The sequence below is a fragment of the Hippopotamus amphibius genome, chromosome 14 (genome assembly GCF_030028045.1).
Source record: "Hippopotamus amphibius kiboko isolate mHipAmp2 chromosome 14, mHipAmp2.hap2, whole genome shotgun sequence".
Lineage (NCBI taxonomy): Eukaryota > Metazoa > Chordata > Mammalia > Artiodactyla > Hippopotamidae > Hippopotamus > Hippopotamus amphibius.
Window position 1 is genome coordinate 14,290,879 of NC_080199.1, and position 16,895 is coordinate 14,307,773.

The window sequence follows — 16,895 nt, forward strand, 5'->3', positions numbered from 1 at the left end:
TCCTGTCATTTTGGATTTTGTCCAGTTTAGGCTTCTTTTTCTGTAGTTGACTCTTTTTTTTTTTTTTTTTTAATTAATTAATTAATTAATTTATTTATTTATTTTTTGGGGGGGTACACCAGGTTCAATCATCCGTTTTTATACACATATCCCCATCTTCCCTCCCTTCCTTGACGCCCCCTCAAGCCCCCCCCACCCTCCGCACCCCAGTCCTCAAAGGCATCTTCCATCCTCGAGTTGGACTCCCTTTGTTATACAACAACTTCCCACTGACTATTTTACAGTTGGTAGTATATATATGTCTGTGTTACTCTCTCGCTTCGTCTCAGTTTCCCCTTCACCCCCCGCCACCTCCCATACCTCGAGTTCTCCAGTCCATTCTCTGTATCTGCATCCTTGTTCTGGTCACTGAGTCCAACAGTACCATTTTTAGATTCCGTATATGTGAGTTAGCATACAATATTTGTCCTTCTCTTTCTGACTTACTTCACTCTGTATGACAGACTGTAGTTCTATCCACCTCATTACATATAGCTCCATCTCATCCCTTTTTATAGCTGAGTAATATTCCATTGTATATATATGCCACATCTTCTGTATCCATTCACTTGTTGATGGGCATTTAGGTTGCTTCCATGTCCTGGCTATTGTAAATAGTGCTGCAATAAACATGATGGTACAAGTTTCTTTTGGGATTATGGTTTTCTTTGGGTATATGCCCAGTAGTGGGATTACTGGATCATATGGTAGTTCTATTTGTAGTTTTTTAAGGAACCTCCAAATTGTTTTCCATAGTGGCTGTACCAATTTACAGTCCCACCAACAGTGCAGGAGAGTTCCTTTTTCTCCACACCCTCTCCAACATTTGTTGTTTCCAGACTTTGTGATGATGGCCATTCTGACTGGTGTGAGGTGATACCTCATTGTGGCTTTGACTTGCATTTCTCTGATGATTAGTGATGTGGAGCATCTTTTCATGTGTTTGTTGGCCATCTGTATGTCTTCTTTGGAGAAATGTCTATTTAGGTCTTCTGCCCATTTGTGGATTGGGTTATTTGCTTTTTTGGTATGAAGCTTCATGAGCTTCTTGTATATTTTGGAGGTTAATCCTTTGTCTGTTGTTTCATAGGCAATTATTTTTTCCCACTCTGAGGGTTGCCTTTTAGTCTTGTTTATGGTTTCTTTTGCTGTGCAAAAGCTTTTAAGTTTCATGAGGTCCCATTCATTTATTCTTGATTTTATTTCCATGATTCTAGGAGGTGGGTCAAAAAGGATGGCTCTTTGATGGATGTCATATAGTGTTCTGCCTATGTTTTCCTCTAGGAGTTTGATAGTGTCTGGCCTTACATGTAGGTCTTTAATCCATTTGGAGTTTATTTTTGTGTATGGTGTTAGGAAGTGTTCTAATTTCATTCTTTTGCATGTTGCTGCCCAGTTCTCCCAGCACCACTTATGGAAGAGGCTGTCTTTTTTCCATTGTATATTCTTGCCTCCTTTGTCAAAGATAAGGTGCCCATATATGTTTGGGCTTACTTCTGAGTTCTCTATTCTATTCCATTGATCTTCCTTTCTATTTTTGTACCAGTACCATACTGTCTTGATCACTATGGCCTTGTAGTATAGTTTGAAGTCAGGAAGCCTGATTCCACCAACTCCATTTTTCCTTCTCAAGACTGCTTTGGCTATTCGGGGTCTTTTGCATTTCCATACAAATCGTAAGATTTCTTGCTCTAGTTCTGTGAAAAATGCCATTGGTAATTTGATCGGGATTGCATTGAATCTGTAAATTGCTTTGGGTAGTACAGACATTTTCACGATGTTGATTCTTCCAATCCAGGAACATGGTATGTCCCTCCATCTGTTTGTGTTGTCTTTGATTTCTTTCATCAATGTCTTAAAGTTTTCTGCATACAGATCTTTTGCCTCCTTAGGCAGGTTTATTCCTAGGTATTTTATTCTTTTGGTTGCAATGGTGAATGGGAGAGTTTCCTTAATTTCTCTTTCTGCTCTTCCGTTGTTAGTGTATAGGAATGCAAGGGATTTCTGTGCATTAATTTTGTATCTTGCTACTTTACTAAACTCATCAATTAGTGCTAGCAGTTTTCTGGTAGAGTCTTTAGGGTTTTCTATATATAATATCATGTCATCTGCAAAGAGTGACAATTTTACTTCTTCTTTTCCAATTTGGATTCCTTTTATTTCTTTTTCTTCTCTGATTGCTGTGGCTAAAACTTCCAAAACTATATTGAATAATAGTGGTGAGAGTGGACACCCTTGTCTTGTTCCTGTTTTTAGGGGGAATTCTTCCAGTTTTTCTCCATTGAGAACAATGTTGGCTTTTGGTTTTGCATATATGGCTTTTATGATGTTGAGGTAATTTCCTTCTATGCCCATTTTCTGGAGAGCTTTTATCATAAATGGATGTTGAATTTTGTCAAAAGCTTTTTCTGCATCTATTGAAATGATCATATGGTTTTTATCCTTCAATTTGTTGATATGATGTATCACATTGATTGATTTGCGTATATTGAAGAATCCTTGCATCCCAGGGATAAACCCCAGTTGATCATGGTGTATGATTTTTTTAATGCGCTGTTGCAGTCTGTTAGCTAGTATTTTGTTGAGGATTTTTGCATCTATATTCATCAGTGATATTGGTCTATAGTTTTCTTTTTTTGTGACATCTTTGCCTGGTTTTGGTATCAGGGTGATGGTAGCCTCGTAGAATGAGTTTGGGAGTGCTCCGCCTTCTGCAATATTTTGGAAGAGTTTGAGAAGGATAGGTGTTAACTCTTCTCGAAATGTTTGATAGAATTCGTCTGTGAACCCATCTGGTCCTGGGCTTTTGTGTGTTGGGAGATTTTTAATCACTGTCTCAATTTCCGTACTTGTGATTGGTCTGTTCATGGTTTCTATTTCTTCCTGGTTCAGTCTTGGAAGATTGTATTTTTCTAAGAATGTATCCATTTCTTCCAGGTTATCCAATTGATTGGCATATAGTTGCTTGTAGTAGTCTCTCATGATCTTTTGTATTTCTGAGGTGTCCGTTGTGACTTCTCCTTTTTCATTTCTAATTCTGTTGATTTGCATCTTCTCCCTTTTTTTCTTGATGACTCTGGCTAATGGTTTATCAATTTTGTTAATCTTCTCAAAGAACCAGCTTTTAGTTTTATTTATTTTTCTTATGGTTTCTTTCCTTTCTTTTTCATTTATTTCTGCTCTGATCTTTATGATTTCTTTTCTTCTGCTCACTTTAGGGTTTCTTTGTTCTTCTTTCTCTAGTTGTTTTAGGTGTAAGGTTAGGTTGTTTATTCGATCATTTTCTTGTTTCTTAAGGTAGGACTGTATTGCTATAAACTTCCCCCTTAGAACTGCTTTTGCTGCATCCCATAGGTTTTGGGTTGTTGTGTTTTCGTTGTCATTTGTTTCTAGATATTTTTTGATTTCCTCTTTGAATTCTTTATTGATTCCTTGGTTGTTTAAGAGTGAATTGTTTAGCCTCCATGTGTTTGTCTTTTTTGCAGTTTTTTTCCTGTAATTGATATCTAGTCTCATGGCGTTGTGGTCTGAGAAGATGCTTGATATGATTTCAGTTTTCTTGAATTTGCTGAGGTTTGATTTGTGACCCAAGATGTGATCTATCCTGGAAAATGTTCCGTGTGCACTTGAGAAGAAAGTGTATTCTGTCGTTTTTGGATGGAATGTCCTATAAATATCAATTAAGTCGAGATGGTCTAATGTGTCATTTAAAGCTTGTGTGTCCTTATTTATTTTCTGTTTGGATGATCTATCCATTGATGTAAGTGGGGTGTTCAAGTCTCCCACTATTATTGTGCTCCTGTCGATGTCCCCTTTTATAGCTGTTAGCATTTGCCTTATGTATTGAGGTGCTCCTATATTGGGGGCATAGATATTTACCATTGTGATATGTTCTTCTTGGATGGATCCCTTGATCATTATGTAGTGTCCTTCCTTGTCTCTTTTAATAGTCTTTACTTTCAAGTCTAATTTGTCTGATATGAGTATTGCTACTCCAGCTTTCTTTTGACTTCCATTTGCATGGAATATCTTTTTCCATCCCTTTACTTTCAGTCTATATGTATCCCTTGGTCTGAAGTGGGTTTCTTGTAGGCAGCATATAGAAGGGTCTTGTTTTTGTATCCATTCAGCCAGTCTGTGTCTTTTGGTTGGAGCATTTAATCCATTTACATTTAAGGTGATTATTGACATGTGTGTTCCAATTACCATTTTCTTAATTGTTTTGAGTTTGTATTTGTAGGTGTTTTCCTTTTCTTGTGTTTCCTACTTAGAGAAGTTCCTTTAGCACTTGTTGTCAGGCTGGTTTGGTGGTGCTGAATTCTCTTAACTTTTGCTTGTCTGGAAAGCTTTTGATTTCTCCCTCAAATCTGAATGAGATTCTTGCTGGGTAGAGTATTCTTGGCTGTAGGTTTCTCTCTTTCAGGACTTTCAGGATATCCTGCCATTCCCTTCTGGCCTGCAGAGTTTCTGTGGAAAGGTCAGCTGTTATCCTGATGGGTTTTCCCTTATATGTTGTTTGTTGCTTTTCTCTTTTTGCTTTTAATATTTTTTCTTTGTGTTTAGTTGTCGTTAGTTTGATTAATATGTGTCTCGGTGTATTTCTCCTTGGGTTTATTCTGTATAGGACTCTCTGTGCTTCTTGGACTTGGTTAATTATTTCCTTTCCCATGTTGGGGAAGTTTTCCACTATAACCTCTTCAAATATTTTCTCAGACCCTTTCTTGTTTTCTTCTTCTTCTGGGATGCCTATAATTTGAATGTTGGTACGCTTAATGTTATCAGTGAGGTCTCTGAGACTGTCTTCTAATCTTTTTATTATTTTTTCTTTTTCCTGCTCTGTGGCAGTTATTTCCCCCATTCTATCTTCCAACTCACTTATTCGTTCTTCTGCCTCAGTCATTCTGCTGGTTATAGCATCTAGAGTATTTTTAATTTCAGTTATTTTGTTATCCATTGCTGTTTGTTTTTCTGAGTTCTTATGAACTGTTTCTTGTACTTTCTCTATTTTGTTATCGAGATTTTGTATCATTTTTACTATCATTACTCTAAATTCCTTTTCAGGCATTTTTCCTATTTCCTCCTCATTTATTTGGTCTTGTGGGTTTTTTTCTTGCTCCTTTGCCTGCATGGTGTTTCTTTGTTTCCTCATGGTTGTCCAAACTTTTGGGGTTGCTTGTCCTTGGGTTTTTTTGCGTTATTCTGTGACCAGCAGAGGTTCCTTTATTGTTCGTCTGTAAGCGTCGGTGTGTGGGGAGGGAGAGGGTACAACAGTGGCTCCTTCTCCTGGGAGGGAGTGAGCAGTGGCGCACTGATGTCTCAGTCAGGCTTGGAGGTGCCTGTTGCAGAGGGCGCCGGTGGCTCAGGCGTAAACAGAAAGTCTTAGAGTTGGGCCTCTCTCGGGGGTTTTTTTCTTTTCTTTTTTTTTTTTTTTTTTTTCTCTCGGCAGCCTCCCTGCTGCTGGCGTTGCAAGGGGTTTTAATCTAGCCCCACCCAAGTGCCTGAGGGTACTTGTTATCCCTGAGCGCCTTAGGTGGCCCACAGGGCGTCTCTCCACTGCCTGTTGCAGAGGTGCGGAAAGAGAGAGAGAGGCTATGCGCGTGGCTCCTTCCAGCCGCCATCATGGCCGGGCAGCTCTCAGGAACGGGCACTCCTCTCCGCGGACCTCCTCCCTCCTGTCCTCTCGGTCCGTCACCCTACCGGCAACAATGTTTCTCACCCTGAACCAGCTCTCCTGCTCCCACACTCCCGCTCCTGGACCCTCCGTTCAGCCGCGGATCGATGTCTTGGTCCGGGAACGCTGAGCTGCTCTGCGGACCCTCCGTATGTTTCTCACTCCCTCCCGTCTGCCACAGCTCCGCCGCTTCACCCTCTTTGAGCCCTCGTAGATGCCTCCCTACCGGCTGTGTCGGGCTCCCCGCAGTCCTTTCTGGTGTCCGAGGCCGTCTGCTGGTGTTCAGCTGGTTCTCTGTGGGAATGACTGCGTCCTTCCGTGCATTCCCAATGCATCTGTGGGGAGGGATGCACTCCACGTCTCTCTACTTCGCCGCCATCTTTTCCTCCTCCAGTGATGTAGATTTTAACTACCTGTAGTTGACTCTTTGTTTGATAAGAATAATCATGTTACTGTCCCAGTATGTGCATTGAACTGGTTACTGATTAACAAAGGCTCAAACTCACTCATTTCGAGATGATTTCAGAGTAGGTTTGTTTGACGGGGATAATGTAACAGAATCTGGGCATTTTAAAGAGTAGCTGTTCATGAGCTTCCATTAAAACCAGGAGGCAGAAACAAGAAGGAGTAGAGACAACTGTTAAGCTTGGCATAGCCACTTACTATTCAGAAAGGGTACCAAAACCAGATGTTGCTTTGTTAGGAAGAGAGAAGGTAAGTTTTGGGGATGGTAACTCTTCCAGACATAAAGCCGTATGTTACAGTGTTTTCACTTTTTTATCTTAGTTTTAATCCCAACTTTGAGTGATTTTTTTTTTTTCCCTCCCTGAATCAACTGTGCATTTCTCTTATTTGGGGGATTACAATGAGAAAACATTTCAAAAATATGTCTGTCATAACAATTCCTATTTGGCAAAATATATTCCATGTCGATTGTGAATTGTTTAGTTTTCTAAATTTTAATCATTTTAAATATCTGTGCATATAAAAATGAGATTTTTAATTAAATAAAAATTTTAAATAGGAAAAAGAAGAAACGATACATTATAAATACCCCAAATAGAAGATTCAGTCACTTTTGTGTATGAGTTGGGGCATATCAAAGGCTGGTCTGGGTCCAAAAAGTGATGACGGTGACACCTGGGCCCAGATGAAGCTGTGGTGATATAAACCAGTGAATGGATGTGGCTCCCTGTCTTACTCCTCATGGAGGCACGCCCGAGGTCCAGAGATCTCCATAGCTGGTGTGGAGTGGAGACTGTCCCTGACCAGAGGAGCTTTAAGTTGTAGGCGCGCATTACAACATTTCCTCCGGGGGAAGGCAGGTCAGCAGCACTCAGAGAGCTCCGCTGTCACCACACACGAGTTCCTGTGTGCTACTGTTAACACGTCCACGGTCTGTGTCTTCCCTTATATCACGGTTGGCCTTTCTAAAGCCTCAGTACATTGCATGTCGCCATGGCATGCCATAATTCATTCTGTGCTCTAGAAACAGCTCACAAAGATTCAAAGGTATTATCTCATTAACCTAGAGAAAATATAATTGCACTCTATGTTGTCCATTTTTTAAAAGTCATAAAACTTCAAGTTATATTGTCATGTTTATAAATATAAGTAATTCATAATTTTTAGGATAAGTGCTTGTTTACAATGTAATAACTATTCATTTTGAAAAACATTCCTATTTTTATTTCTTACCAAATTTGATATTTTACTTAGGTATGCAAAGTTTGCAGATGTGTATTAAGAAAATGACAATCACTTCTTTTCTATTCCAAGTTTCACAAGGAGGCTGCATAAAAAAGAAGACAATGAGGAAACAGACATTCTAAACATTTTTTCAGTTGCTTCTGGCCATTTATATGAACGCTTTTTAAGGTAGGTATTTTTTTTACCTAATGTTTTGAAAAGTAATACATTTACATGGTTCAAAAAGAATTTTTAAAATTTAAAAGAATAAAAGAAATTACAGTAAAAAAAAGAAAATCTCCCACCTCTGTGTCCGTGATACCCAGTTCCCTTTCCCACAGGAAACCAATGTTATTATTTTCATATCCTGCTGAACATATGTATAGAGAAGCCCAAATATATATTTTTTCCTTTTTAACTCCCTTTTACCTAGATAGTATCAAAGTACATACTGCTTTGCACCTTGCTTTTTTTTTTTTAACCTAAAATTATGAGGGAAGTATATTTTCTAAATACAGTGAAATATGAGTTTGATTCGAAATGTTGATATTCTTTAAGGTTAGAAAATGGACACATTTTGTAGTAAGATATGTGAGAAAAGAAGAATATGTAGTAAATTTTCCTTTTCTGGTGAAGAAATACCATGTTTTATAAAAAGGAGGAGGAGTCGGAGGAGAGCAGTATTTATAAACTACAAGGGCTATTTTTTAACTGTTTATATAGAAGAGTCACAGAGAATGCCTCAAAAATGTTTGAATATGTGTTGATATTTTAAGATGTACTTTAGGTACATCTGTATCTTCTCCAGTCAGCGGTCTAGGAAAGCAAAACAAGTGGCTTGTCCCGTGAATTTATCAAGATAGACAAGTTGTTCAGCCCTTCAAGGTTTACACACCTGCTATTAATGACACAGTAATAGAGCCAAGATTAGATGCTAGTTTAACTGAACAAGACTGTTTCAGACTAGCTTCTTTCTCTTGTCAGCTGAAACAAACAGCAGTCAGTTTAGTCTATATCAGGTATGTGTGTCTGTGTGTGTATATGTATATACACAACACACACTTATGTATGTACAATATATACATATATTATATTCTTATATGTTGCATACTTGCTGAGCAGCCATAATATTTGAAGATACTTTACTCTGTTTCTCCACAATTCATAGTGAAAACTAATTAATATTTTTAAATATTTAAAAAGGCTTAAGTAGGATGAACCCCTTCTTACAATAAATTAATGTTAATTTATTGAGTTTATTGTTGATTTATGCAGAATTATGATGCTTTCTGTTTTACGGAACACCAAAACACCAGTGAAGTTCTGGTTTCTTAAAAATTATCTCTCACCAACATTTAAAGTAAGTACATTATTTTTTTTTATAGAGTGGTTAATATTTCAATAGTAAATTCTTTATATCTTCTTAAGTTCATATAACATTTCCCTTTTCAGAATGAGTCTTTTGAAATGTGTATTTAGTCAAATTACTATATGAATCAATTAAAAACCTTGGTATTCAGTATTTTTTATCTAGCTTAAGAAAAATTCTATGCAGCTTTTATTTAAAGAAGTGATTAAAAGGACAGAAGGAGATTATTTTTATGTAAACTCAAAATCAGGATTAGTGGGTTTTCATTAAAATAAGTAAATAAAAGTTGGCAGTGGAAGATATGTACAGATTGTTAATTAAAGGAATTAAATTCTGTCATATTTTTACAAAGAAAGGCAGCAACAGTAGTATGCAGAAAATATGCAAACTGTAGCACAGAAAATACTTTGGTAGTACCGAGAAGAGTGAGGCTGTGGTATCACGTGCAGTGCATTGGTTGCTGTGGTCATGTGGGCACTGCAGGTAGTATCTGCTGCATTTTGTGTTTAGTTTTCTGATGGCCAGCATCTGTTGCCATTTACTCAGCTCCACACTCTTGCCACAGAGTGTACCCCGTTTCTTCCTATTAATCAGATTTCAGGCACGTTAGAGTCTCATTCAACAGCAGTTGAAAGGAGTTCTCTTTCTAGACCAAAACTAGTGGTGAAAGCAGCAATAAAAACAGGTAGCCTTGACATAAATTGCCACAATACATTTTTGGATCCATGTCCAAGTGTAATGAAAATAAAAACAAAAATAAACAAGTGGGACCTAGAAGGATTTCTTAAAAACAATTTATTCTGAAGTAATATATATAAGTATACATAGTACCAAATAATTTTTTTTAATAGTCATGAGTTGTACTGAAGCTATGGGAAAAAATATTCTGGGCACCCATGGCTATTTATTTAACACAAGGAAAATCTCAGACCAGAGATTTCACTTTTGTTTACATAATTCCATTGTGTATCACTACCTTAGATGCTCTTCCTAATATATGTTCACTTTGTATGCTCTTCTTTTAATATATACTGTGTTTTATAATGAAAAAAAAAACAAAAACAGGCAACTATGCTTTTATTCCTTGGTATTGCCAGGCACATTGCTAAGTACTTTACCTACATTATTCAGTTGCTCTTCATAAAGTCCTGCTCCCAGAAAACCAAGACTCAGAAGTTACGTAACTGGCCTGCGCAGTTGGGAGGTATCCAGGACCACCCATAAGTTCAGTAACTCACTAGAAGGAGTCACAGAACTCAGAAAAGCAGTTGTACTCACAGTTACAGTTTATGACAGCAAAAGGATACAGATTAAAATCAGCAAAGCAGAGAGACACATAGGGCAGAATCCAGGGGACACCAGACTGATCTTCCAGTTGTCCTCTCCCAGTGGACTCATGTGGACAGAGCTTATACCTCACACAGAGTGTCGCCAGTTAGGGAAGCCCCCTCAAACCTGGGGTCCAGAGTTTTTGCTGGGGGTTGGCTGCATAGACCCACCTGACAGCCACTGTGACTGACCTTAGCCTCCAGCCCCTCCAGAGCTTGAGCTGATACCTTGTGGCCCAAGGTCTCCATCATAAATCACATTCTTAGCACAGACTATCTGGTGTGGCCCTTGGTCTTCAGGTAAATAAAGACATTCTCATCAGGCAGGACATTCCAAGGGTAGCAGTTACTTCCCAGGAGACAAGGGCAGAGGGCCCAACCATTTTTTGAGCAAGATTTGTCCTTTATGGCACAGGCTCTAGATCAAACAGCTAATCAGCAGTGGAGATTTGAATCCAAGGGTTCTGACCTCAAAGCCCAGGTGCTTAACCCTTATGTAACAGCTCCTCTGCTCTGCCCCCCACCACCCAAGACTGCTGCCTCCTGTACTCATTTGTACACTGGAAAAGAACCCATAAATATAGACAAGAAGTCTTACTCGTTTGCTACTAAACTTTTAACATGTGATGCAACACTGCATAGGGGGATTTAACTCTGTATAAAGTGAGATAATACAACGTGCAGATTCTCTTAACAGGAAAATGTATCATTCACTAGAAACATAGTGTGGATATGTGTGGATAAAAGTCTTGTTCTGCTGCATGGCCAAAAGTGATACCATATCTGAAATGATGTTTTCCATCATTTTGTAATTTGTCCTTTTTACTCAAAATTTTTATCTTTTAATTTTTTTCAGTGAAATAGAACATGTACAAATTGTAAATGTGCAGCTTTGAGGAATTTTTACAAATTTAAAACACCTGTGTATCCAGCAGCCAGATATAGAAACAGAAATTTCTAGTACTGTAGATCCTTTCCTTTCAATTTTAAAAAACATACCTCCTCTCTTCCTTCACATCTTCGCTGAATTATACCAACTTTGGGAATAATCCTTTCCTAACTACGCTATGTAAAATGACAGTCCTTCTGATCTTTCATCTTATTTCCCTTCTCCTTTTTTCTCCATAGCACTATCTTCTATAGATAATTTACTAATTTCATTTATCTAAAATGTAAGCCTCATGAGGGCCATGATTTGTGTCTGTTTTGTTTCATTACTGTATCCTTAGGGCCTAGAATAGTGCCTGGCACATAGCGCATGCTCAGTAAATATTTTTAATACATATTTATTGAATAAAAAATTTTTTTCTAATTTCTCCTAATTTTTTCATTTCAAACTTAAAAAAGCAGTGATTCCCAGTAAATGTTCTAGCCATAATTTCAACAGTTTTAAACTCACAGATAAAACCAGTGCTTATAGTAAGGAACATCATTTAAATCTACATTGTTCTTACAAGAGCAGGGAGAGAATTAAAGTAAGCATGTAAGCAGCAACTAGCTACAAATGAGAACTGAGGAGATGAATGCGAATTCTACAGTTGCTAACCAGTCTTCACCCACTCCTTTACCCTCATCCCTCTCAATATTTGGGCTCTTGAACCAAACTTAGCTAACAGTGTACAAATTTAATCAACTGCTCTGTTTTAAACAGAAAAAGATACTCTAAGCATGTAAGACACTGAATCAAATATTCGTACCACAATAACTACCTTGTATTTTTAATCCTTGATTTACGTAGTCATAAATCTCAAACATGAAACTCATATAGAGAATATAATGTATCAGTTTTACAACTCATTTTGTGTTTTTTTTATACACTCTTTTCATCTTCCTCTCTCTCTGACCAACCAGCATGTAGACAGTTTGATGCACAGGTGTTCCACGATCCAGAGGCTTTCCCTTCTATCTCAAGTTTTCTCAGGTCAAACATTAGTAGTAAAAGTAGAGAAACAATTATCTTAGTAAAAAATCTGCTAATTAACATAGTGCCTTTTTTGATGTCTTTAAATTACATAATTTTATGTATACTTATTTTTTTTGGCTGTAGAATTTAATTAACTTTTAGAAAAGACAAATACATCATATTTTGATAATCTCCTTGCTTTTCAGTTATATTTTTGTATTTGTCAGCATTGTCATGTTTCTGATCAGTAGGTATAAGTTGGAAGTATTATTTAGACATTTTACCAATTCATTTGTAACAACTTATAAACTCTAACTTTTAAAATGTTAATGTTTTCTCTAAAACAGAAACTACTTTCTGTTCCTTGAACATAGTCTTTGACTTGTGTGTGTGTTTTAGGAGGTGATCCCTCACATGGCTGAGGAGTATGGATTCCAGTATGAACTAGTCCAGTATAGGTGGCCCCGGTGGCTTCATCAGCAGACAGAAAAACAAAGGATTATTTGGGGTTATAAGATTCTTTTCCTTGATGTCCTTTTTCCTCTTGCAGTGGACAAAATCATTTTTGTTGATGCTGACCAGGTAATAATTTTAACTATTATTAAACTTTTTACACTTCTGAGTATAGGGACGCAGCTTATGTTGCTGCTATGTATTACTGTCTTTGTTGCCATGCTACATAAACATGACATAATTTTGACATATAAGCAAAGTATCTTTTAAAGAAAAAGCATTCCAGGGGAAAATCAAAGGTGTTGACAGAAGTACCATTTATTCCTTAGGACACAGCAGTTTTTTCCTCTGAAGCAGTAGGTTTTTTTTTTTTTTTTAATTTTCGTAATTGAAAATAAAACAGATACTTATATTAGTCATAATAAAAGTGGCTATATGAGTTCCTATGGATATGAGCTGAAATTTGTTTAAAGTGAACTATTCTTGCTGGAAAAGTTAGCAGTTACACACACTCTCTTCTTATTTTTCCCTCTTCAACCACATTTTTTGGCAGTTAGCCAATAACTGAATCCCATCATTCTACCACTTAAAAAAGTCCTAAATTTGGCCAAAAAAAAATTATGATCCTCAGCTTTCAAAATTTATGTATACATCCAGAATTTTTATGACTTTCCCCTTTTCTCCTTGCATGCCTTTGTAATCACTAATGGTAAAAAATATTTTTAAAGTACACAATTTCTCTTAAAAATTTTTTATAATATACAGAATTTCTAAGAACAATATATAAATATAAATGTTACATAAATTAAATGCACAAGTTAGTATTTTTATTTAGGACCAAAAGTATATTTTCAAATCCTATTTTATAATTTACTTATATTCTAAATTCTGTTATTTTTGTATTATTTTCCAAATTTATAAATGTATGAATAATTATAATTAAAAACTAAGAAAACAGGCAAAAGTGTAATGAAGTAAGCACTTCCAAACATGCTAACATAAAATTTATTTCTCCTACTTTCCTCTAATACAGACAATAATAGTTTTCCAGCAGGCTAGAATCTATTAAAAAATGAAACATACTAACATTACTTCATTGAAGCCTTTGAGAATAATCAAGAGATTTTTCCTTATGGTTCAAACTAGTATTTACCAATATACAATAATGGAGATATATCATAAAAATCACTTTGTGTTATTAATCTATACCTTGAGGAATTAAGAACTATATACTTGTATATTTAATTCCTTACCAAAATATATTTTGTTCAAATAACTTGATTACAAATCAAAACTACAATGAGATATCACCTCACACCTGTCAGAATGGCTATCATTAAAAAGAACACAAATAACATATGTTGGTGAGGATGTGGAGGAAAGGGAACCCTCCTACACTGTTGGTGGGAATGTAAATTGATGCAGCCACTGTGGAAGACAGTCTGGAGGTTCCTCAGAAAACTAAAACTAGAACTACCATATGACCCAGGAATTCCAGTCCTGGATATATATCCGAAAGAAATAAAAACACTAACTCGAAAAGGTACATGCACCCCAATGTTCATAACAGTATTATTTACAATTGCCAAGGTATGGAAGCAACCTAAGTGTCCATCAGCAGATGAATGGATAAAGAAGATGTGTACACACACACACACACACACACACACACACACACACACACACACACACAATGGAATACTACTCAGCCACAAAAAATGAATGAGATTTTTGCCATTTGCAGCAGCATGAATGGATTTGGAGGGCATTATGCAAAGACAAATACTGTATGATATCACTTATATGTGGCATCTAAAAAATAAACTAGTGAATAAAATGAAAAAGAAGCAGACTCATAGATATAGAGAACAAACTCGTGATTACCAGTGGGGAGAGGGAAAGAGGGAGGGACAATATAGGGGTAGGGGATTATGAGGTGCAAACTGTTAGGTATAAAATAAGCTTCAAAGATAATACTGTACAACATGGGGACTATAGCCAATATTTTATAATAACTATAGTTGGAGGATAACCTCTAAAATTGTGTCACTATATTGTACACCGTACCTTATATACTATTGTATATCAACTGTACTTTTAATTTAAAAAAGAATATTAAAAAAATGCCTTGATTAAAAATGATGTAACAAACTATTATTAATGAGTAAGACCACTGTGATACAGACCAGGTATGTAAATTCTAGGTTTCTTTTAATCTGTAAAGACAAATGGAAAAAATAGAAACTTGGTAATAAACTCATGCTACGTGAAAGAACTGTGGAGAAAACTCAGTTCTTTATCTTTCTACAGCAAGGTAATGATGATTTGAGGTTTATATAAAAGGGGCTTCTATTATTTTATAGTCTTCATCAGAGAAACTGTTCTAAATTGTCTAGATTGTGAGACATGACCTAAAAGAACTTCGAGATTTTGATCTGGATGGAGCTCCTTATGGGTATACTCCCTTCTGTGATAGCCGCACGGAAATGGATGGATATCGTTTCTGGAAAACGGGATACTGGGCATCACATCTTTTAAGAAGGAAATACCATATCAGGTAAGAAAATTCATACTCTTACCTTTGAGTGAATAAATAACTTAATGAATCACAATATTAAGTTTTCTTAGAAATTATACGATAATGGCAACCCATTGTATAGTGTTTATTACATGCCAGTTACTCTTACATGACTTTACATATATTAACTCATAAAATCTCTATGACGACCTTTTGAGATATTGTTATCATCCCTATTTTATAGATGTGGAAACCGAGGCATACAGCATTTATGTACCCTTCCCGGGCTTACACTGCTAGCACATAGCCGAGCCAGGAGTTAAACCCAAGTAATCTGACTCTACTATGTGGTCGTAACTACTATAGGAGATATAAACTTGGTTTGTTACGTAGCAGAATGAAGATACTGTGGTCAAAGCTGTTACTGTTTTATAGGGCCATGAGTTTCAGGAGATGCTGGAAAAACTTGAGGTGACCCTAAGAGGATATGGATCCTAACAGCAACAGATCAAACTTAAACCCCTTGGAAACAGTATTAGGAGTTGGGAGCCAATTATGAAAAGATTCATTATTATTAGACCCAGGAGTATCGAAAGTTAATACCATCACTGGAAGAAAGTAAACATACGTAAACAAAATAGGCTGTCAAGGAGTTTTCATTTCTTTCAGTGCCTTATATGTGGTGGATCTCAAGAAGTTCAGGAGGATTGCAGCAGGTGACAGGCTCCGTGGCCAGTACCAGACTCTCAGTCAAGATCCAGACAGTCTTTCAAACCTAGATCAGGTAAGTAAAATATTCATGGAATAATCTTCAGTACATAGACATAGACTGTTCTAACTCCCTGCTTATAAATGTCAAAATCTTACATTTTCAGCCTCTTTCTTCCCTTTATGCAATTTTGTGTTAGCTATCTTGACTTACATATTTTTTCACTTCTAACCCAACGTTTTCAGAACTAATAGTATTTTATCTTCACTTTTCCATCCCTAAACCTCTTCTTTCCACTACGTGCCCTTCCTCACTTTGTTACCCTGTCTTTTTCTTACTTGCTTCCATCATCATTTAAACATGTCTGTCTGCATCCCTCCCCCACTCTCCCCTTTCTCTTTCTATCTGATCTTTAAGATAAAATCCCTTCATCATATGCCCTTCCTGGCAGCTGCCTTACATTTTGTTTTTTCTCACAGACAAATACTTTTTTCTCTGCAAACACGTTTGGCTCCCATTCCCACCAGTATACTGAATGCTTCTCACTAAAGTCAGAGTGATATTCTCTTATCCAGTGAACACTTCTTTTTTCTTCTTATATACCTTCTTTGCAACATGAGTGTCTTTGACTTCTCCTTTCTTGAAACTCCCTTGAATTTCATAATACCAAATATTCCTGGTTCTTCTCTGATGTCCGTGACTTTCTCACCACAGCTTATTTGAGAACTATTCTTTTTCTGCTTCTTAATGTTGCCCTCCTCTGAGTTTCTGCCAGTGGCTCACTTCTCATTCTGTACCCACTCTGTTGGCTTCTTATATATACTCAGCGCTTTAATTTCCAGCTTTTCTACCAAGAATTCCCAAATCTTTATCTCTGGCTCTTCTCTCTCTGAATGCCTAGCTCATATATTGAATCTACTGAAATAGACACATTAATGCCCAGAACTTTTCTCAAATTAAAAGTCAGAAACCCAAGCTATATTCCTCCTCCACTCTTCCTTACATCAGCAAATACTACTCAGCCGCCTGCTATAGGTTGGGTTATCCAGGAAACAGACTGACTCTAAAATGGAAATTAGCTTGCAGGAAGTTTATTAGGAAGTGCCCTCAGGACGAATTGCTGTTGGAGAAGGAAAGGAAGCAGAATTGGGCGAATTCTACAGATTCAACAAAGGCCTCAGACAGCTCCTACAGGGAGCTCTGAGGCTCAGATAGC

General features: G+C 36.9%; 1 protein-coding gene across 1 annotated transcript in view; it reads left to right on the forward strand.

Moving 5' to 3' along the window:
• Positions 1-16,895, forward strand: part of UGGT2 (UDP-glucose glycoprotein glucosyltransferase 2) — a 181,445-nt gene that overhangs the window by 153,003 nt on the left and 11,547 nt on the right. The window contains exons 32-36 of the mRNA XM_057707936.1: positions 7,490-7,588; positions 8,675-8,759; positions 12,399-12,581; positions 14,849-15,009; positions 15,640-15,754. Of these exons, the coding sequence (XP_057563919.1) occupies positions 7,490-7,588; positions 8,675-8,759; positions 12,399-12,581; positions 14,849-15,009; positions 15,640-15,754 (643 nt within the window). The remainder of the gene's footprint in view (positions 1-7,489; positions 7,589-8,674; positions 8,760-12,398; positions 12,582-14,848; positions 15,010-15,639; positions 15,755-16,895) is intronic.